Source organism: Archocentrus centrarchus, unplaced genomic scaffold (assembly GCF_007364275.1).
Source record: "Archocentrus centrarchus isolate MPI-CPG fArcCen1 unplaced genomic scaffold, fArcCen1 scaffold_40_ctg1, whole genome shotgun sequence".
NCBI classification, from domain to species: Eukaryota; Metazoa; Chordata; class Actinopteri; order Cichliformes; family Cichlidae; genus Archocentrus; species Archocentrus centrarchus.
In genome coordinates, this window is record NW_022060266.1 from 2,365,698 (window position 1) to 2,393,508 (window position 27,811).

The 27,811-nt window shown below is 41.3% G+C and overlaps 1 protein-coding gene across 1 annotated transcript in view; it reads left to right on the forward strand.

The window, feature by feature from the left end:
- Window positions 1–27,811, forward strand: part of LOC115776876 (glutamate receptor ionotropic, kainate 2) — a 413,631-nt gene that overhangs the window by 80,043 nt on the left and 305,777 nt on the right. The window contains exons 3-4 of the mRNA XM_030724665.1: window positions 16,142–16,309; window positions 17,070–17,327. Of these exons, the coding sequence (XP_030580525.1) occupies window positions 16,142–16,309; window positions 17,070–17,327 (426 nt within the window). The remainder of the gene's footprint in view (window positions 1–16,141; window positions 16,310–17,069; window positions 17,328–27,811) is intronic.

The following is a 27,811-nucleotide window of genomic DNA, read 5'->3' on the forward strand; positions in this document are numbered from 1 at the left end:
TTTATAAATAAATGCACAGTTGACAGTGCTGCTTTCCCCTGCAGAAAATTGAATTTCTGTACATTTGATATGCTCACTTTTTGTTTTCTCATTATCTGTAAGCATGTAGCGTACCTCTCCACCTGTTTCTAAGGCTCTACTATTTCACAGAGGAAGAAGAAAATGAAAAGTCACGCTGTGTATCTTTATATTAAAGTGCCTAGGTTCAATTTCCTCCATCCCACTTTTAAAACTATTTCATATAACAAATAGGTGTTGGCCACAAGTCGCTGAAAAATTAACCCAGAACATGATGATGAATGTGTGCAGGAGTTATTCTATAAGGAGGGTCTTCCTTTTTAGTAAGTACAGGGACCTGGCTTCTCTCATTTTTTTTTCTCTGTGTACCGTCTAATCCTCCAGGAAAGATTCACAGCATGTACGTGAGAGTGAAAGAATCCACTTATCAGTTTCTCTTCTTACAAATCATCTGTTAAAAAAGGGGGGGGGGGGGGGTGATACCAACCATTTTCATCGCACTGTGCTTGGTCTTTTTTATTTATGAGCGACATCAAAGGAAATCTTCATTTCTTTGTAATGGACTGATGCTTCTTTGAAGCTAAAGCAAAATTTATGATCTGACTTAAAGCTGACTGAATCTGTATTTTTCTTATTAACAGTGAACAGATTTATTACACAGAGTTCAGTGTGTTCAACTGTTATAGTTCAGTCTCAGCATTCTCATGAGCCTTATTTACAGCAAAAGGAAAGAGCCAAAGTAAGAGCCCTGAACCACTGTGCTAGCTGCTCGGCCCCAGATGGCAGACAGACACAGTCGGAGGCTAGCTTGGTACACAGAGGAGGATTTGGTAGCTGCAGAGAAACACAGCTGTTTTATTATTACTATCTATTTTTTTACAGTAAAATTTGCTGTAAATTACTGAACTGTGAGTTTATGAATTTAGCATGCAGCTTGAGACCAGTGTTCTAAGAGTCATTACGTAAGAAGAATCTCTAAGTCTCTGTGAGGTCTTTCACTGTGGGTCAGCATATGAGATTATCCAAAATACACTGTTCAGAAAGCACTGACCCACCACTAAACCAGTCATGCTGAATGATGTTACAGGCAGCATGATTTTCTCCAGGGCTTCTCCAGACTTTCACTTCTATCACATGTGCTCAGGGTGAACCTGCTCTCATCTGTGAAAAGCACAGAGCCCCAGTGGTGGATCTCCCAAAATCTGGTATTCTATGGATGCCAGTTGTGCTCCACAGTGCCAGGCAGTGAGCACAGCGCCCACTAGAGGACGTTATACCCTCAGGCCACTGACATGAAATCTGTTTCTGATTGTTTGGTCAGAGACATTCACACCAGTGGCTGCTGGAGGTCATTTTGTAGCTCTGCAGTGCTCATCCTGTTCCTCCTGCACAAAGTAGCAGATCCCGGTCCTGCTGATGGGTTAAGGACCTCCTACGGTCCTGTCCAGCTCTCCTAGAGTAACTGCATGTCTCCTGGAATCTCCTCCATGCTCTGAGACTGTGCTGTGAGACACAGCAGACCTTCTGAGAATGGCACATACTGATGTGCCATCCTGGAGGAGTTGGAGTACCTGTGCAGCCTCTGTAGGGTCCAGGTATTGCTGGACAGCGACACTGACCCTAGCCAAATACAAAACTAGTGACAAAAACAGTTCTAAAAAATGAAGAGGGAAAAATGTGAGCGGCCTCCACCTGTAAAACGTTCCTGTTTTAGGGACTGGCTCATTGTTGCCCCTCTAGTGCAGCTGTTGTTAATTTCATTATCACAACACACCTGAAACCTCCCTGTTATTAACTGACCAGATAACTGATTTTAAGCTGTACTCTGATTAAAAGGTAATCTTTTATATTTTATAAGCTAAAAATAAATTAGCACTTTTACTCAGCTTGAGCATTCACAGTGCTTTCCTACTACAAGCCTCATTCATCCACTGACACACACATTCATACAAGTGCAAGTATTACCCAAGGACACTGTGACATGCAGGTTGGATGAGCTAGAGATCAAACCATGACAATGAATGTCATTTGAGCTAAATTTTTGGAGGCTTCAATGTCAATTATGAGGCTTGTACCTGTAGGTTCTTCCAGAATAGAAAGGGTGAACTTAAAAATAAGTTGGTCAAACTGTTTGCAGAACAGTGCAGAAAATGTGAGGTAAAAAGAGCAGAAAGGTAAGGAAGATGGATACAGGAAGGAAAGATGGGGCATGTAGAGCCAATACTCCGGTGACCTGAAGAACCTCTTTTCACAGCATTAAAGATTTTCTGCTGTTCCTGTTTATGGCTCGGAGACTTTATAGACATGTCTTCATTTTTCCATCAGGAAATGCATGCCTTAATTAATCAGAATCAGTAAAGGACGGTTGTGTTTGTATACACGAGCATTCGCTGGTTTAAGTTTTCTCTGCCAAATCAATGAGCCTGTTGAGACCACTACATATTTCATCATAACCCTGACTGATCCCTTAAACAGACTAGGATTACATCACAGTGAAGGCGTTCAAGAGCATCATGCTGGTGCATGGGAAAAAAATCACCTCCAGGGAATGGGCCGCTGACCCCTCATCTTCCTCATTTTCCCCTTTTATCACACACTTGTCTGAACACAGAAAATCAATAACCTTCAGTTTAGTTCAAAACCACCGTTGCTCATTAAAAAGAGAAGGAAAAAATGTATTGGCCAGTTGAGGGTGAGTTACGCTGCAGGGACTGTTATCGTTGTTGTGCAAATAAATCCACAGAGGAAGAGACAGAAAGCAGAAAAATCATAAGATTTATACCCTGTACTATTAGCAAACTGTATTTTCTTGCAGACTAATGCGGGAGCTGCTCCTTTGGATTGACTGAATGCCTAACTCAGCACAGAGGCAATTAGCTAACTGTGCATAAGGAGGAGGTTGAGCTGTTAAGCAAAATAAAGCTGTGTTGTCTGCCTGTCCTTTAAACACATCGTTATATGACTGCATGTGATTGGCTTCGGTGTTATCGCCAAATGTATCAAATTTAACACTTTGCCTCAACTGTTTTATTAATGCATAAATGCATGTGACTGCTGTGGGTGCTCGTATGAATCACAGGTGTGTGGCAGCACAGAGGATGAGCTTTCTGTACTGGGTGACTGTACAGTAGATCTCTATAGGTCTATATAGTGGATTGCAGTGGGGTGTACTTTTTGCCTTCCAAGAATCTGCTCCTTCTCATTGTGGTTTGCCCATTGACATTTCCAGATGTGAGCATTTCGCAAAGGCTGCGACTGAAGAGAGAGGCTGACATTTTGTGTCTCTGCAAGTGCTTGACAATGGCTGAGAAGCACTGACATTTTTGAAAGTGCCGAGCAGAGCATTCCTAAGATTTTCTATTATGAGAAAGAGAGGAAAATTACACATTGCACACTTATATCTTTTGCACTCATAGGATGTCAGAGGAAAACGACACAGGAAAAGATGAGTGGTAGGGAAAGAGAAAAAACAAAGTGCAGGAAGAAAGTAACAGAATAAGAAAAGGGAGCTGAATAAAGGAAGGATGACAGAATAAACACAACAACCTAGTTGCAATTCTCAAGTGGTTCACTGCTTGAAAACGTCTTTAGTCTTTTCCTTCTAAATCTCCCTCAACTGCTGCAGACAGCTCCCTGATGTATAGAAAGCCTTCTGCTGTTGATCTTATATAAAAAAGGTACAAACTGTTCAGTACAAACAGACCATTGAATAATAATGATACTGCTTAGGGAAACAAATTCACAAGTGTCTCTGCAGGATTTGCACAGGCTCACAGAGCTTGAATGCAGCCGGAAAAAGGATAGTGGGTGCATTAATCACATTAAAACATTATGAAATTCTACATTTTAGGTCTGTAGCCTACAATATAAAGTACCTTGAGGCGACAGTTGTTGCCAATTGGCGCAATATAAAATTGAATTGAACTGAAATGAACACAATAAAAACTGTATTTTTCAGAACCAGAGTTCTGAGACAAAGCTTAAAACCATATTCATACATAACTCATCATCCTCCAGTAAGAGTACATCATTATCAATTCAATTCAGTTTTATTTTATTTATATAGTACCCATTCACAGCAACAGTTGATCAGATTATATGATTCCAAAGAGGAAGTCAAGCTGGTTCACACATTTGTCTACATTCAGAAACACTGTTTTATTGCAGAATGGAAGAATGTCAGAATTTTTGATTGAAGCCAATCACAAAATTTGATTCCATAAAACATACTCGCATAATTGATACTGAAATAGGCCTTACCGTATATAATTTCTGAAACTAGGGATCTCACTCTCAAAACATAACAAAATGCACTGCTCAAGAAACTAAAGGAACACTTTAAAACACATCAGATCTCAATGGGAAAAAAATCGTGCTGAATACCTCTGCTGATAATGACTGGATAATGGGTTAGAAACAAAAGGATCATTTAATGGAAATGAAAATTATCAACCTACAGAGGACTGAATTCAAAAACACCCTGGAAATCAAAGTGAAAAAGTGATGTGGCAGGCAGTCCGTTTTGCTGAAATTTCATTGCTGCAACTCAAAATGGTCCTCAGTAGTTTGCATGGCCCCCACATGCTTGAGTACATGCCTGACAGCATCGGGGTATGTGCTTTATGGGCCAACAGTTCGTGTCCTGGGGCTTCTCCTGGTCCAGATTTGTACTATAGCATCATTGAGCTCCTGGAAAAATCTGAGGTGCAACGTGGAGGCATCAGATGGACCAAAACATAATGTTACAGAGGTGTTCTGCTGTGTTTAGGTCAGGCGAGTGTGGGGGCCAATCAGTTCCTTCATCCCCCAGGAACTACTTGCATAATCTTGCCACATGAGGCCGGAGGAACCCAGGACCCACTGCACCAGCGTAGGGTCTGACAGTGGGTCCAAGGATTTCATCCCAATACCTAGCGGCAGTCAGGGTGCCGTTACCCAACCCTCCAGAGATATGACCATCACTGACTCACCACCAACCCTTCTGGCAATTTGCCATCCTGGAGGAGTTGGACTACCTTTGCAACCTCTGTAGGGTCCGGGTATCACTTCATGCTACCAGCAGTGACACTGACCCAAACCAAATGCATAACTAGTGAGAAACAGTCAGAAAAGATGAGGAAAGAAAAAGTGTCGGTGGCCTTAATGCAAAAACATGCACATTTCTTTGAGCAGTATGTGTTGCTGTGAAGTACAAAGTGGTAGCATGATTCTTATAAATCATGGTGTGCAAGTCCGAAAATTTTATGTGAATCAGAAATCCTGTTTATGTACAAGATAATATTGTATTTAATTTTATTCACATTATTCCGTCAGATGAGTCAGCAACCCATATGCTAATGTGTTTGATGATAAATTATTGTGCTTATCATGGTCAAAAGAATTGCATAATAGATAACTTTATAAGTGTGATGAATATCATTTTCGCTTTATAGTATTAGTTCATGCACTAGCATAAAATAATGCTATAGGCTGGCCTGAGATGTGACAGCAGGTAAGCAGAATAAACACGTCATTTTACTAGATAAAATAAAAGATATGGGTTTCAACATTATTGCAACATCTGACAAAATGACTCTTTAACAAGTAAAATGTTGCTATTTTTTCTTAGACGTTTTAATGCAGAAATATGACATATCGTGCATTTGAATAAAATCTAGACACATTTCCTTTCTTCCAGAAAGTGTCTCAAGGTTAAGCAATAGGAGAAAACTTAAAGCTCTTATCATATTGCATAGTTGTGATGAATGCTTAGACTCACTGCACAAATATCTACATATATGGTAAAAGCTTTTCATCCAAGAAATCAAGCCGGAAAATATGAGGAAAACATTTCTTGGGTAACAAACGCAGGTGTTTTGCCTGCAAAATGCCCCAAACTTCCTCATCCAGATATGACCATAGTCTGCATGCATTCATCGGTAACCACAGTGTAGTTACACTGTAACTGCATCTCTGTATAGTTGTTTTCATTGCTCATTCAGAATTCTAATACCTGCACATAAAGAATCAAGAAAAAGTGATTAATGTATGTAATATATTAGTACTGTGTGTGACTGAGACAGACTCCATTTAAAACAAGACAAAAAAACAAAACAACAAAAATCTCATAACCCTTTTTTCTCTGCATATGTCATATTATTATATTCACACTGATACGTTCCCCACTTTCTTTGCACGTATTTTTTCTTATTGCCTCCATTTGGCCTCTTCCTGCCCACTTGCACCCACCTCCACATCCTTTCCTGCTCCCAGAGCCTCCCTCCTCAACCATGTCTACTGCAGCCGAGCCTCAGCTGTGATAAAGATGGAACATGCTCTTGGAGCTCGTCATGCTACGTTTCCCGTTCTGCAGCAGTGATATTCTGACACTGATCACCATCAAACTGTCAACAACAGTCTGGGACTGAGGTGTAGCGGGTGGGTTGAGTTGCGTGGGGAAGCCAGTTTACTTTTCCTCATAAATAATTTTCACTCAACAGAAACGATGAGCTGAACAAGGATTTACTATTAATGTATGTCTTTTTTTATTTTTGGAAAAACGAGCATTGAGATGGATGATAAATGCTTTATGTAGGGGCCTGTCAGAGAGAAGGTGGGAAAGGCCAGCCTGGAGTCTTTATTCAATTCAGACAAGTACCAAAATCATCTTTAACACTGCCAGGGGAGTAAGCCAGTCACGACAAACATAAGGTGTTCATCTGTCCTTTGCTGTCTCTTTGAATTCAGCAGGAGACTTGTTTGCAATTTATTGTGACATCCTAAGTATCGATTGAGGTGACAAAAGTGATTCAGTTTGGGGAACTGAAGCATTCATGTGGGGACAAATGTATTATCGTGTGAGATTTGCCAAACAATGGAAATTTGCTATTGCTCTTTTGATTAGATTTATTTGAATCAGGAACTCTGTGATTTCTCTATCAGAGTTCAGTGTAAATCTTTCTGAACTCTGCTGCTCTGTCACCCTATTAGCTCAACACAGACTTTTCCCAGTTCAAGAGAAAGAGCAGAAGTGTTTTAGGAAACCAAGCAGCACACCACAGAAGTTTTTCTAATGGCACACTGATGTCAACAAAGTGATCAGTTAACAATCAAGTTTAAAATAGCAGAGACTGTATCTGTATATACAAAAGATTATATCCATAAGTAATTCTGGCTACTGTACCACCGATGGCCTCAGTGGAATAGAGATGTTGGTTGGTCTACAGCAGGGATCATCAACTACATCTGTCCAAGGGCCTCAGCAGACAGTGTGAGGGCCAGATGCTCCCGTAAAGTAAAATCAAATTAATATCGTATCCTCAGTGATATATTATCATTTGATATTTCGGTTTTCCTTTAAAATTTATGCTATTTTTAATGATGTGATGTCCAAGTTTTGCACTCACACGTTCTTCTCAGTTATGTTGACGGTTGTTATGGGGACAAGTGTGTGCAGTTTTTCTCATTGTAGGTATGATGACAACAGGAAACAATAAAATGGTACATGAGAGCAGCGAGTTTATCTCTGCACAATCTGCTTTTCAGAAGCATTTTTGTTGTAGATTTTTAAAAAATGAATATAAAAACATGAGCCTGGACTCTTTTCTTTTAGAGCATTTTTTTTCTATCAGGATCTTATGGTAAATTTTAGTGATTTCATTCCACAGCCAATGGTGAGGTGCCTTTTTTAAAAAAATGTAAATATAGTAATTTACCTACTTTTTAATAAATAATATTTAGTTTTGAGGCAAAACCAGCAAAATGCTCAGTCCGTCCTCTGCCCAGTGTGAATGAAGGCAGAAGGCCCAAATATCAGACTATGATTAAAAGGTTTCCACATAGATTCACACAGTACAGCTGCAATGGCACAAAATGGCAGCACATTTTTTTAATAGCAGAATAGTAGATAGTAGGTCGCGGGGTTCGTGATAATCGAGGGATGGACACATACGGGGGCTGTGACCGCATGCGGGTACACGCCGAGCCGCCTACCCGTTCGGTCCTCTCACAAGCAGACCGGGTGATCTGCTCACAGCAAAGGAGACGGAGCACCGTGCAACGATCCTTCCGCTGGTTCACCGACAGAAATCTCATTACAACAAGGCTAGAATCACCTTCAGCTGTGTTTACACTCTGATCACCACCAACAAAAGTCAACTCCTCAGTGCAGCGCTGAAAATACTTGAAGTCACGTGGTCTGAGCTTGTATTCTGATTTGTTCTAGGGACATGGACGCTTTTACGGGCAATGGAAAGTGGCGTTTGGAGGCTTTTGATAATTCAGACTAGTCAGAGACGGGTATTTAATAGGTTGTGACAACCTCAGCATGACACAGCAGTGGGCAATCAACCGCTGGCTAGAACCCTGTTGTTTTAGTGGATGCTAATGGCATTTGCATTGACTTTTTTTTTAATGTAATCCCACCAGCATGGCCAAATATACTTATGTATTTATGGACTCCAACATGTACTGGCTTACGAGTTAGAGTAGTCATATACTAATTGGGAGGTTGGTGTTTCGATTCCTGGCTGCTCTAGTCTGCATGCCAAAGTGTCCTTGGGCAAGATACTGAACCTCGAGTTTCTCCTGATGTGTTCATTGAAGTGTGAATGTTAGATAGAAAGCACTTGGGTGTGGAAGAAAAAGTGCTTGTATGAATGGATGAAAACAGACGTGTTGTATAAAGTGCTTTGAGTACTCAACTAGAGTAGGAAAGCGCTATATAAGAGCTAGTCCATTTACCATTCTGAAAAGGAACTACATATTTCTGCTTATGCCAATATTCCCTATGAAGGTCTGACTCTACTTTAGTCTTGTAAAGATAACTTTGAATTTAGTGCTACTACCAGTATCATAATTAATCATTTATAACTTCTGGAAAGGGGTGGGAAATGGCTTTGCATTGCCTGAATAAGATATCACTCTGTGCTTACCAGACATGTGTTTATACAGGAAGGGCAAGGATTTAATGGATTAATTTCAGTAGTGTCTGAGTCCTTGAGTCACCAGGGACTCTGCGTTATACAACTTAGGGCACCTGTCAATCATTGTTCTTCCTGGATATACAGGGTGGTATCCTGCAGACCTTAATTTAATACAAATGCACATGTCTCAGCAGTGCGGCACAATCATTACAGATATAATAGATAAAAGACTAAGACTGCCACGTAATTTCAGGTGGATGGAACTTCTTTAATGTGATCATCAAACCACATTTTGAGTTAAATTAAACACAAATGAAACAAAAAAGGAAACATCAAGGTACAATATTTGCAGTTTGTCAGTAACAAGAGAAAACAGAAACCCATGTCTCCTATTTTTTGTTTCCTATTTTTGAAGTGAGAATTAAGTATTCACCAATTGCTGCATATTGTATACAGCTACAATGATGCATCAGTCAACACACTTTCTTCTGTTTGGACTTTATTGCCTTAAATGTTACTGCTGCATGCTATCTGATACTCTGGATCTGATCTGGATCTGATACTCCAAATATTCTTTTGACAGTAAGGTGATATTGTGGTTTAGATTTGAATCTCTATTATATCACATTTCACTGGTTGAACACATTCCCATACACTTAAATTAATAACACAATATATTTAACCAAATATACTATAAAGCCAGAGGTATTCAGGTATAATCAAGCAACTAGGCATGCAGACTACATCTACAAACATCAGTGAAAGAATGGGTCGCTCTCAGAGCTCAGTGAACTCCAGCGTGGTACCGTGATAGGATGATACCTGTGCAACAAGTCCAGTCATGAAATTTCCTCACTGCTAAATATTCCACAGTCACATGCTATGCTATTATAACAAAGTGGAAACAACTGGGAAGGACAGGAAAATTTTCATTACCTATGCTATCATTTCAATTCAATTTTATTTATATGTTTATTTATTTATATGTTTATTTATTTATGTTTATTTATTTATACAATCAACTCAAAGCGCTTTATATTGTAAGGTAAATGTGACACCCTGTGAGCAAGCACTTGGCACACTGGAAAGGAAAAAAAAAAATGGTTTTAACAGGCAGAACCAGGCTTAGGGAGGGACAGCCATCTGCCACAATCGGTTGGGGGTGAGGGAAGGGAAACAGGACCAAATCATACTGTGGAAGAGAGCCAGAGATGAATAATTGCTATTGATTAAATGCAGAGTGGTGCATAAACAGAGTGAAACGAGGTGAATGAAGAAGAAACACTCAGTGCATCATGGGACCCCCAGCAGCCTAGGCCTATAGCAGCATAACTAAGGGATGGTTCAGGGTCACCTGATCCAGCCCTAACTATAAGCTTGATCATAAAGGAAAGTTTTAAGCCTAATCTTAAAAATAGAGAGGGTGTCTGTCTCCTGAATCCAAGCTGGGAGCTGGTTCCACAGAAGAGGGGCCTGAAAGCTGAAGGCTCTGCCTCCCATTCTACTCTTAAGTATCCTAGGAACCACAAGTAAGCCAGCAGTCTGAGAGAGACTATGAGGTCTCTAAGATTATTCAATACCTTCTATGTGGGAAGAACACAGGACAGCCTGATAATGAATTGCAGTCGTCCAGCCTAGAAGTAATAAATGCATGAAATAGCTTTTCAGCATCAGTCTGAGAAAGGATGTTTCTAATTTTAGAAATATTGCACAAATGCAAGAAAGCGGACCTACATATTTGTTTAATATGTGCATTGAAGGACATATCCTGGTCCAGGATTCCTCACAGTGCTACTGGAGGCTGAGGTAATGCCATCCAGGTTTACTGGATTGGTTACTGGTTCCTTTTACAGTCGGCTTTGGTTGTTCTTGTTCTTGAGCGGGTTGCCTCATTTATTTTAGGTCAGCCACAAGTTACCTATGAGTGGATTTTTTAAACACCATTTGGCATGTTGCTACACAATATCTTAAAGCATTTTTAATGTCACTGAGATGCTCGGCTCTGACTTGATGTACTCACTCTGATCAATCACTGAGACAGTGTTTTGATCTTGCATTAATTTTCACAGAGTACGCTGCCTGCTGGGTTTGTTATGTGCAAACCCTTGGAATCAGTAAAGAAGGTGTTGATAGATTTCTCTCCTGACTGATTGCTACTCCACCACACTTGGTAAAGCAGCATGACTTTAAAGAACTGCTACTGACACACACACAGACACACACACACACACACACACACACACACGCACACACACACAGACACACACACACACACACACACACACACACACACACACACACACACAAAATAAAAGTCAACAAACAAATGTAAAAGTTAAAGCTTCCAAAGCGCTTCTTTACAATGTGGTATAACCAAGCACTGTGGTTATTGCTTTTTAAAAATATTTTTATTTTTCATCAGTTTCATGAGCTCTGGATTTGGGTTTACATCAATCCTACGAGCGATAAAGGGAGGAAGAACTGTTGGAGATGGCAAGCAGCAGACACTGTGACAAACAGTGAGCTGAGCAGCGGCTGAGCAAAGTCAATTTGCATGCTTATATTACCACTGTCTTCAACAATGTTTAAATCCTGAAACTTAAATAAAAAAGTTAATTTTATTTAGTCCAGGGGTGTCAGACTCAATCACAGAATGAGCCAAAATTGCAAACACAGTCTAAGTCATAGGCCAAACAGGATTAACATTTATTGAGCATCTAAAACTGAAAATATTTTAATCAGCCTTATGAATTTGAATGGCAGTAATACAGCAACTTTTCCCTCAACACATTAAACAAAATATAATAATAATATAATATAATAATAATAATTTTTCTTCAGAAATATCATGGAAATGAGAATATTTCAAGCTGATGAAAATTAGCAAGTTTCTTTTTTGATGTGATATCAGCAAAAAGACCAGAAACAAGAAACAAGAAGCTCTTCAGTTTCACTCTTATTCCATTTCTTTCTTACTTTCCATGAACTGACAGATTTCCTCAGGCAGCTCATCGCACGTCACCAAATTCAGAAGCAATTTCCTCCTAAACTGCTGGTGATTTGCCTCTTATAAAGTTCACTGTGTGTGTTGCGGCGCATATGACGCGTTCTGTCTTCAGGACTTTGCTGCGCAGCGTTTCCTGCTGTGTGACGCAGTGAGTGAGCTCCCTCTGTGGCTTCTCCCGCATCCGTCACATAATTTCTATTTTTTCCCTGCACATCGCAAGCGGGGAAAACAGACTCATGGGTTTACCTCCGATATCAGCGATCAGGTCCTCTGCCTCCCACCTGTTTTCAAAGTCCAAGTGCTGACTGATGTTTTTATCCACTGACCACTGATCAATGTGTCATTGGCAATGCTGCAAAATGGGTTAGTGCACAGGTCTTGACCTGTGTGGCAGCTGTTGCCGTGCATAGTGGAATTTGTAGTATAAGTGGTGGGGATGCTATTTACCCACAGTCATTAACCATAGCCATATTAAAGTATCTCAGGGGCCAGATCTGGCCCACGAGCCTTGAGTTTGACACATGTGATTTAGTCTGTGTATATGATGTCTTTAATTCAGTGGTTCTCAAATCCAGGCCTCATGGTCCAGTGTCCTGCAGGTTTTAGATGTGTCTCTGCTTCAACACACCTGAGTCAAATATAGAAGTCATTAGCAGGACTCTGGAGAACATGACTGCATACTGAGGAGGTAATTCAGCCATTTGATTCAGGTGTGTTGGATCAGGGACACATCTAAAACCTGCAGGACACCGGGCCACGAGGCCTGGAGTTGAGAACCACTGCTTTAATTTAAGCTGTAAATGGCATCATGTCTCCTTTACTCATTCTAACCACAAACTAATCCCTACAATAATAACAATAAGAACCATGCTCAGTAAATTTTTGGACAAAAAAGTCAACATACTCATAATCATAATTTTTTTAATTATTTTTTTTGTATATGTGTTTTGACCACAAACAACAGCACTGGGCAGCACTATAACACTAGGTATTATATTTTAGAAAGTGTGACTTTCTACAGCATGGCACTGAACAGGAGTGGCCCTCTAATCTCATTATACATTCTGTATAATGAATGAATAAAAGCATTCTATTCTATTCTATTCTATTCTATTCTATTCTATTCTATTCTATTCTATTCTATTCTATTCTATTCTATTCTAACTGAAACCAGTGCATAATGTTAGCTGTAAAGGTTGTGGTGATTGTAGCTGAGGAGGTCGTGCAGGTCATCTGTTAACTGTGTGAACGAAGACATGTTACAGAAAGTGCTTTGAGTGCTCAGCTAGTGTAGAACAGTGCCATATAAAAAGAAAAAACAGTCCGTATAGGTAGTCTGCTCTTTCAGTGCTGAAAAAGTAACATAATGGTTGGTGACTTAGTTTGATTGGGATGATATAACGAGAATAAAGCAGAGAATATAGCATGTAACTTGACTAAATGCAAAGAAAAACCTTAAGCTTATCCATGAATGTATCTTATGTTAGAGTGGTGGTGGTACAAAAAGCTAATGTGACCTTTTCCCCAGCAAAATGATAAACTTTAAAAAACACGATTAAACTACTCCTCAAAAAATTGTTTATAGATTTTATAAAGAGGAAGCTGGAACAGGATCATTTTGAATTTTGAGAAATAATCCATATTCCAAACTCAGACTGACTGTCATTAAGAAAGCCTCACTGGAGGATTTTCTTTCTCTTTGCCTCTATCCTCTGCTTAATTTCCATATCCGTGTGTCCACAAACACAGGAGAACAATCCTCTCATTAGACTCCAAGTGTATTCCTGTTCAGATTTACCCACTTAGACTGTCAGCTCTCTCACACAGATTCACCTTTCTGCAGTGAGTCACCTCAACATTTACAAGCAAGACTCTTTCAGAGGAATTGTGAAGATTCATAGTGGGAAATGTATGGTGCGTGAGAATGAAGCCATTCCCAGCACTCAGCTTTCCAATTAGAGTACATCCTGCTTAACTGATGCTTATTAATTCTTTCAAACTCATTATAGCATGCAAAATAGAGCTCTCCCATGAGATGAATACTAATGAAAGTAGCAGCTTCTCAACAGTTCAGCTGTTGTCAGAAGTCTTCCAGTTTAGATGTTTGCTTTAAGTTCCAACACAGACAAAATAAACCCCCATTAATAAAGAGCATTTCTAAAGATTTCAGTGATGGAATCACTATAAGGGAGCATTGATCAGAATTAGCCTATTCGCTAGTGATGAGTGAGGCTTGCAGTACTTGTGCAGTGATGTGTATGGATTACGTCTAGACTTGGTGAGAGCCCTGCAGTCGAGTGCAGGAGTAAATAAAGCATGTAGTCTGGGTTTACCTGTGCCTGACACTGAGCCAGCAGGGACAGGCCATAGGGCTAACCTAAACAAAACACTTCAACACTTCTCCCACCATTGCTCTTCACTGCTCCCCAAGGGCTTGATTGATTGATTCACTGGCCAATCAGAGTTCATTGATCACAGAAATCACTCCTTACCCCAGCTCTCTATACCTCCTCTTAGTTCATTCATCTGCTGCCTGTCAGAAGTATTCACTTGAGGCCTGTAGCTGTGAGTGCTCACACTTTTAAAATAACCTACCCAGCTTTCTGAAGAAAATCCTTTCCAGAGTTTCAAACTGAAGGCATTAAGTTTTTGAGTCCCCTGTGGAGCCGATTGCTTTCGCAGAAATAATAGGTCATTCCTATAGTGTAAACACCATAAAAACTTGCTTAGTTATGATCTTTAACAGATGCAGTTTGGCTGTTGGAACACTTCCAAAGCTTGCATGCCTTGGAAGCGTTCCAATAATTGTCTTTATTTCTTTATCATATAGACTTAAATACAAAAACCAAATGTATATAATCAGCTTAGTTACAATTCCAGGTATCCTGAGCTTCACTTGATCCATTATACATCTAAATTTGCATATCATCTTTGAGCTGTAACCCAGTCAAATTAAAACATAGACATATCAGACACACACTACTGAACTCAATGAATATGTTTTGGAATCACATTAAAATTAGTGCTGTCTCCCAGACAGGTCATCAGTTCCTATGTTGCTTGTTACAAAAGTTCGTTCTTAATGACTCAGAGTGGATGTTTGGGCCTGTTGTCATGCTGGGACGATCAGACACCTCCCTCTAATGCCCTGTAATGTACTTTTGTTTGTTGTTTATTAGATTTTAAAGACAAATACGTTTTTGTGAAAAAAATATTCTGAAAGTGCTGACATTGTTCTATTTATACATGAATCAGTACTTCAGTTTAATCACTTCTCTATGAAATGCTGGGATAAGATGAGATGAGATGAGATGAGATGAGATGAGATGAGATGAGATGAGACAAATTGACATTGAGTGCTTATTTTCACGTGGGGGCAACTATTAGATAGTTTTTAAACTCAGATGGTTGGCTTCTTTCTCGGTGTGGACACCAGGCAGTGTGATTTCCATAGCACCAGTAGCTTCTTCTGCTTCAGACTCAGGTCGCAACCTGGTCGGAAGGGCTTTGAGGAAGGAGGGGGAAGGGCAAAATCGCTGGGACTGTATGGGGGAGGAGGCAGCAGGGCAGTGGAACAGCTTCCTGCTCTGTAGGATTATGGTGCTTGTAAAATGAGTGCTTATCCGATTTACAGTTTCCCATCAGAGGGTGAAATCTTTCTTTCACACCCAAACCAGTAAGCATCATTTACTTCATAACCTGCTGCACTCACAAAGGTGCAAAAAGGACTCATGTATGACAACCAGTGGCCCAACAAGAGAGTGATGCATCTTCCCAGGGAAACATCTTTGAGTTAACTGAAAATGCAAAGTTTAATAACTTCAAAATTTGTTTTGATTGATGTATCTTTGCTCACCTGCTAACATTAACCACTTGTAAGCAACCATTCAGAAATCACTTGTGTTGCTTTCAGCATTGATTTATGGATGGTGTCAAGGTAATATTGTGTGTACACATTCCAGTGGGTGCTTGTTTTTAATTATCTAGCATCTTTTTGAGAAACAGTTTCTTTGTGGACATCAATAAGATTTTTTATTTCCAAATTTTCTTCTATATCCTTTCAAATTGGCCATTTTCATCTAAATACACCAGCTTGATTGAGGTTCTTCTTCCAGCTTTATGGTTAGGTGAAGAGAAGTCTAATTTTAATGATTGTTGTTGCATCTTTTAAATTAAAGAATTTTCACTTATTGTATGTCTCTGCCTTTGACAGGAGGAATATTTGAGTCCATTGAAAGCGGTCCATCAGGTGCTGAGGAACTAGCCTTTAAGTTTGCTTTAAACACAATCAACAGGAACAGAACTCTACTTCCAAACACTACGCTCACCTACGATATCCAAAGGATAAACATCTACGACAGCTTTGAAGCCTCCAGGAAAGGTATCTGTGAGCTTGGCACTGAGTATATATATATATATATATATATATATATATATATATATATATATATATATATATATATATATATATATATATATATATATATATATATATATATATATCAAAACAGATGTGATGCTTTGCACTGTAAATGTTTCAGGCCCATGAGCTGGTGTGGTTTAGATTGTGACAATTATAATCAGGCCAGGGAGAAATGGCTGAGCACTACAAATGTAAACAGAGAGAATTGATTGGTTCCAGGTAATGACTCAGCGGCAGTAATTCAAAGACCTGTTTGGCCTCCAGAGACAGCCAATAAAGTGCTATAATCTATCAGTTTTGTGTGCACATCAGGCTGACATTTCAAGTCTCTTATCAATTACGGTCCATTATATCCTGTCTCAGTGATTTACCCAACTCTCTTATATTAAATAAGGTAATTAGAGTGCACAGTCAAGCAAATACAAAGATGTGTGTTGCTGGTATGTCATCAAACTAAAATGGTCTCAGATGCACCTTTAGACCTGTTAATGTTGTTACGATATGTTTATATGTAATAGATTTAGTATAACTGCCAAGAGGAAAAAAACCTGTGCAAAACTGTTCTTTGATATATTATTTTAAATAAAATTGTGAAATGTACAAATTACAAATGGTTATGATAGAGCTATTAGTAAAAATTGTTATTTACATCTACCACAGACCAGTATAGCATATGAGTAGCAGGGGGCTAACTAATTTAAATGTTTCCTCTCCATAGCCTGTGACCAGCTTTCTCTTGGGGTGGCAGCCATTTTTGGTCCCTCTCACAGTTCCTCTGCTAATGCTGTCCAGTCCATTTGCAATGCACTTGGGGTCCCACACATCCAGACAAAATGGAAGCACCAGATATCAGACAACAGAGATGTCTTCTACGTCAGCCTTTATCCAGACTTCTCCTCCCTCAGCCGGGCTATCCTGGACTTGGTCCACTTCTTCAAGTGGAAGACAGTCACTGTGGTTTATGATGACAGCACTGGTAAGACCACAAACACACGTCTTTTACTGACACTTCTTATAATATTTGGTTTAAAAAAAATAAAATGAATCCCCACTCGTCTTGAAAGAGGTTTTTCAGGCAGTCTCCTTCAAGCTTGGGTCCTCTACCAGAGAACTTGGAGCTTGAGGGTCCTGCTCAGTATCTTAGCTGTTTAAATGACTGTGCTCTTCTGGACAGAGATCTCGGATATCGTTCCTGGAATCTGCTGGAGTCACTCTCCCAGTTTGGGGGGTCACTGTCTCGAGTGTTCCACGGGGACCACTGTTACCTTCACCTTCCACATCCTCTCTAGCTCATTTCTCATGATATTTCATGAGCTAATTTTTGTCCGTACAGTTTGTCCGTCTGTATCTGGAAGTCCCACAGGATCTTAGCTCAGTCATTTTCAACCACCTTTGGGGGGTATCCCATTTTGACATAGAGAGTACCAGGCCATACTCAGCACAGATGTTCCTGTATTCTATGCCAGCCACAGTTATGGGATTCCATGTATGCCCTGCCTGCTAGCATCTTGCACCCTGCTGTTATGTGCTGGATCATCTCAGGGGCATCTCTGCACTTTGGGTCTTATCTGGTGCTTAGAGCTTGTTCCTGTGCTGCATGATTAGTGCCTCTGTGCTGTTTTTCAGTAAAGCTTTGTCCAGCCATTAATAAGATTTTTTTTTATATGAGCCACTTTTTCAATCTGGTGATACATGCCAGGCAGGGGCCTGTCCTTCCCTGATGGTTCCTGTTCTTGCTCCTCTTCTTTCTCAGGTTTCTGCTGCCTGAGATATTCACTAAGCATATGATCAGTTGTGGCCATCTTCCTGATGTACTCATGGATCTTTGTTGTTTCATTCAAGATGGTGGTTCTGACACTCAGTAGTCCTCGGCTTGCTTCCTTCCGCTTAGCATGCAGTCTCGCTGGAATTGGGATGAAACCCTCCATGCATGGTAAGGCGCTTTCTTGTCTTGATGTCAGTGGGTTCTATCGCCTTCTTTGGCCAGCTTATTAACCCAGCAGGGTATTTGGACTTGCCTTAATCTTTGCAGTAATCTGGCGGTTGCAGCTTTCCAAGTGGCCTTTTCATGGTTTCCCATTTTCCTATGGGATTCCAAGGTACTTGTAGCTATTTCAGGCAGCAGAATTGCCTGCAGTGTTGCATTCTGGTAGTGTAATCCCCTCAGCTCTGTCTACCTTCCCACTCTTTGTTGACATCCAACTACACTTCTCCAGTTCGAATAACATTCCGATGTCATTGCTGTAGATCCTAGTAGCGTGGATCAGTGAATCGATGTGTTGTTCACTCCTGGCATACAGCCTGCCGTCTTGATGTCCTCAGTGTAGAGTAGGAGGTTGATGTTTGCTCCATTCCGTAGTTGGTATCCGTAGCCAGTCTTGCTAATGATCTGACTAAGGGGGTTCAGGCCTATAGAGAATAACACTGGGGTCCGAGGATCTCCTTGGTAAATCTCACACTTAATGGTGACTTGTGCAATTAGCTTGAAGTTAGGCTCTAGTGTTTTTTTCCACATCCCCATTTAATTCATCATGACTGATCTTTTATACAGGGGTTGGACAATGAAACTGAAACACCTGGTTTTAGACCACAATAATTTATTAGTATGGTGTAGGGCCTCCTTTTGCGGCCAATACAGTGTCAATTCATCTTGGGAATGACATATACAAGTCCTGCACAGTGGTCAGAGGGATTTTAAGCCATTCTTCTTGCAGGATAGTGGCCAGGTCACGACGTGATGCTGGTGGAGGAAAATGTTTCCTGACTCGCTCCTCCAAAACACCCCAAAGTGGCTCAATAATATTTAGATCTGGTGACTGTGCAGGCCATGGGAGATGTTCAACTTCACTTTCATGTTCATCAAACCAATCTTTCACCAGTCTTGCTGTGTGTATTGGTGCATTGTCATCCTGATACACGGCACCGCCTTCAGGATACAATGTTTGAACCATTGGATGCACATGGTCCTCCAGAATGGTTCAGTAGTCCTTGGCAGTGACGCGCCCATCTAGCACAAGTATTGGGCCAAAGGAATGCCATGATATGGCAGCCCAAGCCATCACTGATCCACCCCCATGCTTCACTCTGGGCATGCAACAGTCTGGGTGGTACGCTTCTTTGGGGTTCTCCACACCGTAACTCTCCCGGATGTGGGGAAAACAGTAAAGATGGACTCATCAGAGAACAATACATGTTTCACATTGTCCACAGCCCAAGATTTGCGCTCCTTGCACCATTGAAACCGACGCTTGCATTGGCACGAGTGACCAAAGGTTTGGCTATAGCAGCCCGGCCGTGTACATTGACCCTGTGGAGCTCCCGACGGACAGTTTTGGTGGAAACAGGAGAGTTGAGGTGCACATTTAATTCTGCCGTGATTTGGGCAGCCGTGGTTTTATGTTTTTTGGATACAATCCGGGTTAGCACCCGAACATCCCTTTCAGACAGCTTCCTCTTGCGTCCACAGTTAATCCTGTTGGATGTGGTTCGTCCTTCTTGGTGGTATGCCGACATTACCCTGGATACCGTGGCTCTTGATACATCACAAAGACTTGCTGTCTTGGTCACAGATGCACCAGCAAGACGTGCACCAACAATTTGTCCGCTTTTGAACTCTGGTATGTCACCCATAATGTTGTGTGCATTGCAATATTTTGAGCAAAACTGTGCTCTTACCCTGCTAATTGAACCTTCACACTCTGCTCTTACTGGTGCAATGTGCAATTAATGAAGATTGGCCACCAGGCTGGTCCAATTTAGCCATGAAACCTCCCACACTAAAATGACAGGTGTTTCAGTTTCATTGTCCAACCCCTGTAGTTCAAGGCGTTCCAGGATCCATGTGTGAGTCATTGAGTTATAGGCTTCTTGTAGTCAAACCAGGCAGTGCACAAGTTGTTCAAACTGGTCTTATAATCTCGAGTGAGTGACCCTGTGGTGTTTCTGCCAATTCATTTCTGGGAGCTGGTTATGTATTGAGACATGTTCCTATTCATCTTACCTGCTATGATGCCTGACAGGAGTTTCCAAGTTGTGCTGAGGCAGGTTATTGGCCTCCAGTCCACCTTGTTGGGTGCATCCTATCAATTAGCATGGTTTATTTGTGCTGCCAGGTACTCATGGAGTGCAGTTAGTTTCTATAGCCAGTAAGTGTGAATCATGTCAGGGCCTAGTGCTGTCCAGCTCTCCATGTTTGAGACTCTTTCCTGGATGTTTGCCACTGTGATGGTTCAGGGAGGTTGCTGTGGTCTGCTCTTAGATCCACTAGCCATTGAACATTTGGCTAACTTCCCTCCATGACCAATCCACATAACACGCAGGAACAGCAGAGACCGTCACCATTGGTGCTGAGACCCCATGAGGTGAGACAGACCCTGCGGCACATCGACCCCTGAAATTCGCTGGACCTGAAGGAGTTCCAGGATGGGTTTTGAAGCACTGTGCAGTGGAGCTGACAGCAGTGCTCACAGACCTGTTTAATATCTCCCTGGAGCAGGTCTCCTTCCCCACATGCCTCCCCACATTGTCAGCAACAATCATCCCTGTGCCAAAACAATCAGCCATCAGGTCTCTCAATGAGTTTTGGTCAGTGGCCCTGACACTGGTGGTGATGAAGTGCTTCGAGCAACTCATCCCAGGACACTTGAAGAACAGCACCAGTTTGCCTACAGGGCAAACGAGTCAACCAAGGACGATGTGTCACTGGCCCTCCACTCCGCCCTGAGGGTACTGCTCCTTGTGGCTGTTGTTCCTCTTATAGTCAAGCATCTCAAGGATAATTTCTGCTGCTTGGGCAAGATACTTAACCCCAAGTTGCTCTCCGACGCAACCGTTGGAGTGTGAAGGTTAGATTAAAAAAAGCACTTAGCTTAGTTAATCATGGAAGTGCTTGTGTGAATGGGATAAATGTAAATGTGTTGTATAAACGCTTTGAGTGCTCAGACAGAGTAGAAAAGCGCTATATAAGAACTAGTCCATTTACCGTTTTGGTGTTAATCTAGATTTTGGGTGTCAAATAATCTATTGGTCCCATATCCTCTTCATCTTGTCCACTTATGCTATAACCTTGTTCCAGTAGCCCACTTCTCATCAGTATGTACTGGTCCCTCAACACCTGATACAGACCTTGTTAATCCAGGTGACGTCTCTCATTCATATTTCAAAGTAGGTTTTGGGTAGCATCAGGGACCTAGCCTGGGGACCCTTACTGGATGCATGCCCCAGTTGGGATTTGAAAACCTGACCTTTTGTTCCAAAGACAGTAGTGTTACCGATATATATATATACACATCTCATTTGGACTGTGAGATTGACATTTCCATGCTTCAGCTATGCTGCTGTCATGCTTGTTTTTTGCTGCTCTTCAGTTTGTGTGTTCACAATATAGCAAACACACTGTGTTGATTAATGTAATAACAGGAAATTATTTTATATTTCTCCCATGTGCCTTGTTGTTGTTGTTTTTTCCTCTCAATCTGAGAATAACTTAAATGTAAATTATCATGTATAAAACCTAAACTAAAAAGACTGAGATTTTGCTTTATTGGATGCTTGAGTATTTTAATTGTATGGTGCGAAGTCAGAATATGTGAGGCAGTAGCTTTCCTTGTTACTTGGTGAAGGAGACCTTGTTCAGACCTTGCGATAATTACAGTCCAGGTCACCAGGTGACAAATAAGCCAGCAGGCTGGGTACATCTACCATATGCCAGAGGTCAGGGTAAGTGCCAGCCTTAAGACATTCTGCCAGGCCTCCCAGAGCTCCATCCAACAGACAGACTGCAACTGAACTGGCCTGGATCACAGAGCTGCAGTGTGTGTTCACTTTGTTTAGCATTTGGGCCAGCCAATCCTTGTTTTGTGATATCACATGCTAGTTGCATATACTGGAATACAAACCAGCATTTAAATTATCTGCAAATAGCAGTGTGAAATATTTCAGCTCATGAACTTGTTCACTGTTCTTACATAGTTATTTAAATTAGTAGTGTTAGTCATTCAGTGTTAATGTAATCGTTTTGTAAAATCACTTGATGCTAAAAGTTCAGTCACTTGACCCTGTTTTAAATCTGTGGTCATCTGCAGAGGAAAATTATATAAATGGTGTAATTGTCCAAATATTTATGACTGTAGAGAACAAAGCTCACAGGAGTGTCAGACATAGCTCAGTCACAGTGAGGCCACACCAAAACATCCTAAAAAGGATTGGATTCAGGTATGTTAACTCAGCTTTACTATGTGAGGTAGTGAGTACATGCGTACTGCTGTTGAATAACAAATAAAATGTACCCATGTTCCTTTCAAGACATTGTAACATGTCACAGTAGGCAGTGCAGGTATAAATAAGGCCATGAATGTTGACTGAATTCCATTTAGATTTTTGCATCGTATAGTCTTGGTAATGTTCTTGCTGGGTCTTTGTAACACTGTCAGCACCTTATGGGTATTACGAAGCTATTATTTATAATAAAAATAACCCCTTTTCTAACACCTGTCTGAAAACATACTATTTACAACAAAATATGATGCATTGTGGCAAACTGCCAACAACTTAAAAAGACATTATATTGGGAGAAATAACATCTACATTAAAAACGTTTTGCACTTTCTGTACCATTACATTCTAACTCCACTTTCACACTTTTCTTTTTTCACCTTCAATTTTACCTGACTGCCAGCAGTTGAAATTGTGGCTAAACCCACAAGGTGTAGGGATGTGTGTGTGTGTGTGTGTGTGTGTGTGTGTGTGTGTGTGTGTGTGGGTGGGTGGTGGAGTGGGGGATGGGGCCTGTAGACACCTTTGAAATTGATTGTGGCTGATCCCACCACCTCTGTTAATTAAGTTGTAAAGTGGACACAGCTAGTTCATTATGGGGTTAATAATAGCTTGATTTTCTGTCTTGGTGATCGGAAATGAGATCCTGGGTTGACCCGAAAACAGCTATGCCTTCTCACCATTTACACGGGTGACTTGATAGTAAATGCAGATAGCATTGATGGTGGACACTGAGGGCAAACAGAAGCATTGAAGTGGACTGATCTGAGTCCTTGAATAGGTTCTAGCAGGACTAGATTTCATTTCTGTTTTTTTGCTGCATTGCCACCTCTCTTGCCTGAAGTACCAAGTAAAAGGCAATGCAGCAGAATATTTCTGTTCTATATATTCTCATGGGTTCTTCCTCAGGAAGCCACATCTGCTGTTCTCCACCATGCCTGCTTTCCGGAATGGGACATAAAGTGGGGGTAGGAAACAATCTCTCTTTGTGTGCTGCTTTTCCACCATGCAGGCAGCAAGCAAATCAATAACAATAATGGCCCTGCTCTAACGGCTCAACTTTATAATAGCCAAACTGAGATGGCAGCAGCATGTGTTATAGCTCCCCCAGTCAGCCATTACATCCATACAACTACCTGGAATAGTGCTACTGCTGCTGCTACCACTGCTGCTACCGCTGCAGCAGCACTGCTGATTAGACCATAAGGGACAACAGGCTACAATACAATATACAAGTATATTGGGAAGAAGTGCTTCTTTCTGCTATTCACGGTATCGGGTGCATACTAGCTTTCACCTGTCACCAACTAGCACGCTCCTGTATACTATATAATGGGTATGGCTCTTACTGTTACAAATTGGTTCATTTTAGTAAAAGTAAGAGTCAGTTTTAGAGTGAAAAAGAAGAAATGTGTGTTATCTGGAAGTGTTTGAGATATTAGATTAATACAACTAAGAGAACTGGGAAGAATGGACAGAATGTAATAAGGTAATGAAAACATTTTTGTTTAAATTTGTAACTCATTTTTAAGTAAATTTCATTGGCAAACTCTGTTCTTGATGAAAATGAAGAGATTGCTGTGAATAATTCAGGCCCCATCTTATCTTAAAGACCTCACAGTACCATATCACCAAAATAGGGCACTTTGCTCTCAGACTGTAGGCATACTTGGAATAGAATAGAATAGAATAGAATAGAATAGAATAGAATAGAATAGAATAGAATAGAATGTAGCAGCTGCCACAGTTCAGTGCCTTTCCTTATAAAACTTAAACAAGAAAATAAGAAAAATACTCTGAAACCAAAATGTATATGCACATAAAACAGCACAAGGACTTACAGGGAAATAAATAAATGTAACAAATATGCAAAATAGTGTTGACTATCCTGGTTAGTACTCCTTTCAACTGCATCTGCACAGGCATGGAGCACTGCCCAGGACCCCATCCAGTCCAGCAGCTTTCCATGGGTTTACAGCCTTCAGTGTGCACCTCACCTGGTGTTCCTGGAGAGTGAAAGTGGGCATTGGGAATTGGCAGGACAGCAGGGGTGTGGCTGGTCTGGATGACTTGAAGTGGGCAAAGAAGTGGTTGAATTCATCCTCTAGCAAGGCATCTGCATTGACAGCTGCTGATGAGTTGACCTTGTAGCTCATCAGATGCTGGATTCCTTGCCACACCCACTGAGAGTCGCTATTCTCTAGGTGTGACTCTGCTTTTCTCCTGTACTCCTCCTTTGCAGCCTTAATGCCTCTCCTGATGTCAGACCTGGCAGTGCTGTACAGAGCTCTGTCATCTGAATTGCAGACAGAGTTACAGGCCCTCAAAAGTGTCTTCACCTCTGAGGTCATCCAGGGTTTTTGATTAGAGTAGACCCAGATCTGCTTATTCACAGTGACAGTGTCTGTACAGTATCTGATATAGGATAACACAGCATCTGTGCCCTCCTCTAGCTCCAGGTGATCAAATACAGGACACGCTGTGGTCTGAAAGCAGTCCTGCAGCTGACTGAGGGCACCCTCAGGCCAGGTTTTGACAGTTGTTGTCACAGGTTTGGTTTTCCTCCTTAGGGTGGTGTATGCAGGGACGAGGAGCAGAGAGAGATGGTCAGATATGTCCAGGTGGGGGAGGGGGACAGTCTTGTATGCCTATTTCAGGTTGGAGTAGACCCGGTCTAAGGTGTTCTCGCCTCTAGTTGGACAGTGTACATACTGTGTGCATACTGGAGCACGGTCTTTAGGCAGGATTTGTTAAAGTCCCCTGCACCAACAGAGGCTCCTTCTGGGTGGACCTGCATTAACTTGTTGATGTTATCATGCAGGAGCAACAGGGCTATGCTAACATTACCATCAGGTGGGATGTGCACTGCTGTTATAACCACTACACTGAGCTCTCTGGGCAGGTAGAAGGGTCTACACATGACTGAGATGGCCTCTAGATTGAGACAGCAGTGGGTGTAGATGATTCTGCTGTTTGTGCACCAGTCATTGTGTGTGTAGATTCAAAGTCCCCTTCCTCTGCTCTTACCGGACTGTGTTGCGGTCATGGCGATGCAGGCTGCGGCTTGTTAGCTGAACAGCAGATAAGAGGATGTAACCAGGATTCCGTGATAATAATCATGCAGCAGTCCCAAATCTTGTTGTTACTCCCCAGTAACAAAAAAGAAGACCAGTTGCCCCTTTTTCGAGCTCCAGAGACTACTATGACCTGGATGGCTGAGAACCTACGCAGACATCTCGCCAGTAGTAGTTCCAGTTCGTCTGTCTTGTGGACAGTGGATCTGGCGTTGGTCCGAAAGATGCTTGGAATCGGCAGCTTGTGTGGCTGACATGCTAGCCTTGCTATGAGGCCTGCTCTGCATCCCTGCTTCTTTTTATGATGCATCCACTACCTTTTGGAACTGAAAACTAGCCAGAAAAAGTTCTGGAAATGTCCTCTGAAATGTTGTGCGACTGCTGAAACTTGCTCATAACTACTCTAACTACACGAAATTCCTACAGTTTGCAGTTCGGCTTGGGTTTAAAACCATTCACACAAATACTTTCATACAGCAGTACGACAGCAATACTAACTATAAAGCACCAAAAAAGAGAGCCAAGAGCTGCTACGTCTACACGTGCCGCTATCTTGATAATATCTTGTGGTTCCTAGTGTATTTAAAAGTAGGATGGGAGGCAGAGCCTTCAGCTTTCAGGCCCCTCTTCTGTGGAACCAGCTCCCAGCTTGGATTCAGGAGACAGACACCCTCTCTATTTTTAAGATTAGGCTTAAAACTTTCCTTTATGATCAAGCTTATAGTTAGGGCTGGATCAGGTGACCCTGAACCCTCCCTTAGTTATGCTGCTATAGGCCTAGGCTACTGGGGGGGTTCTCATGAGTGCTTCTCCTTTACTCAACTCTTGAGGTGATTTTGTGCTATAAATAAAATGAACTTAATTACCAGGGTTATAATAGTTTTGGATTTTACATTATAGTTTAGTTTTAGTTAGTTTTTACTTTTTTTTCTTTAATTCAGTTAGTTTTAATTAGTTTTCAGCGTGGTTTTTCTCGTTTTTATTAGTTTTTATTTTTGGTTTCATGCTTAGTTTCAGTTAGTTTCAGTATTAGTTTTAGTATTTTCATACCTAATCAGGTGCAAGATTCAAGGTGCAAAAGTGACTATTGTGTAATGAAAACTTGACAAAAGATACCGTTTAAAGAAATATATTCAACAACCAGCTGTTCACAAGACAGCAGCACTGCATGCTAAATGTGTGTAATATTAAGGACACACATGAACATCAACAGGGAGAAACAAAGAAAAACATGAACTCCCAAACTCAATAAATTCTACAATAAACTCCACAATAAAGTTCAGCATCAGTGCAGCAGATTAACAGCACCTACATGTGGTGTTTGACAAAAACAAACTCTTTGAAGGAGTCAAAGCTCAAATCCAGCTGCATCCTGATGTTCTCACCACCTGATGCTGCTTCTGTTTTGGAGCTAGCTTGGTTAGATGCTCGCTAATTAAACTTGCAGGGTCTTTGTACATAACCTACGGAAGTTGCTGACCTCATGTCCACATTTATACTTGTGTAGCTGGATTGTGTGTGTTAATTACCTTGTGGTCGTGTGCAGGTGTTTTATATGCAGCGCAGGCTGGGGCTTCTTTTTTGGTCCTCGCTCTTTGTGCTCAGTTTTTTGGCTGCAAACATATTTGTCCCTGTTTTTTTCACTTTCTTCATTCCTTCACGTCCATCCTGATAGTTTCAGCAGTCTCCCTCCAGGAATTTGCTGACAGTTGTGAGTCCTTATATTGATGCTTTGATTATTATTCCTGATTGTTATTCTCTCACTGATAAAGTAGCCGGAAACGCACAAGGACTAAACAGTTTAGTCACAACGTTCTGGGCTGCGTGGACCCAACAAGTAGTCCCGTTTCTCAGAGGCGCAGGCCAGGTTACCTGGTAGGATCAGAGCGGTTTCTGTAGCCGTTGTGCGATTCTCAGGTGGACTTTGATGTTGCTGGTTTTTCCTGACTGAGAAATGTTCCGCACATTTTTCATCATCCACAACAAGACTTTGGATTCTATCTGTGCTCTTGTACTCAAAGAACCTCCATACGGGACTCTGCCGCTTTCTCTGCAGACCGCAGCCATTACTTTGCGGACCAGCGCGGTGAGCGCACGCACATGCGCACACACT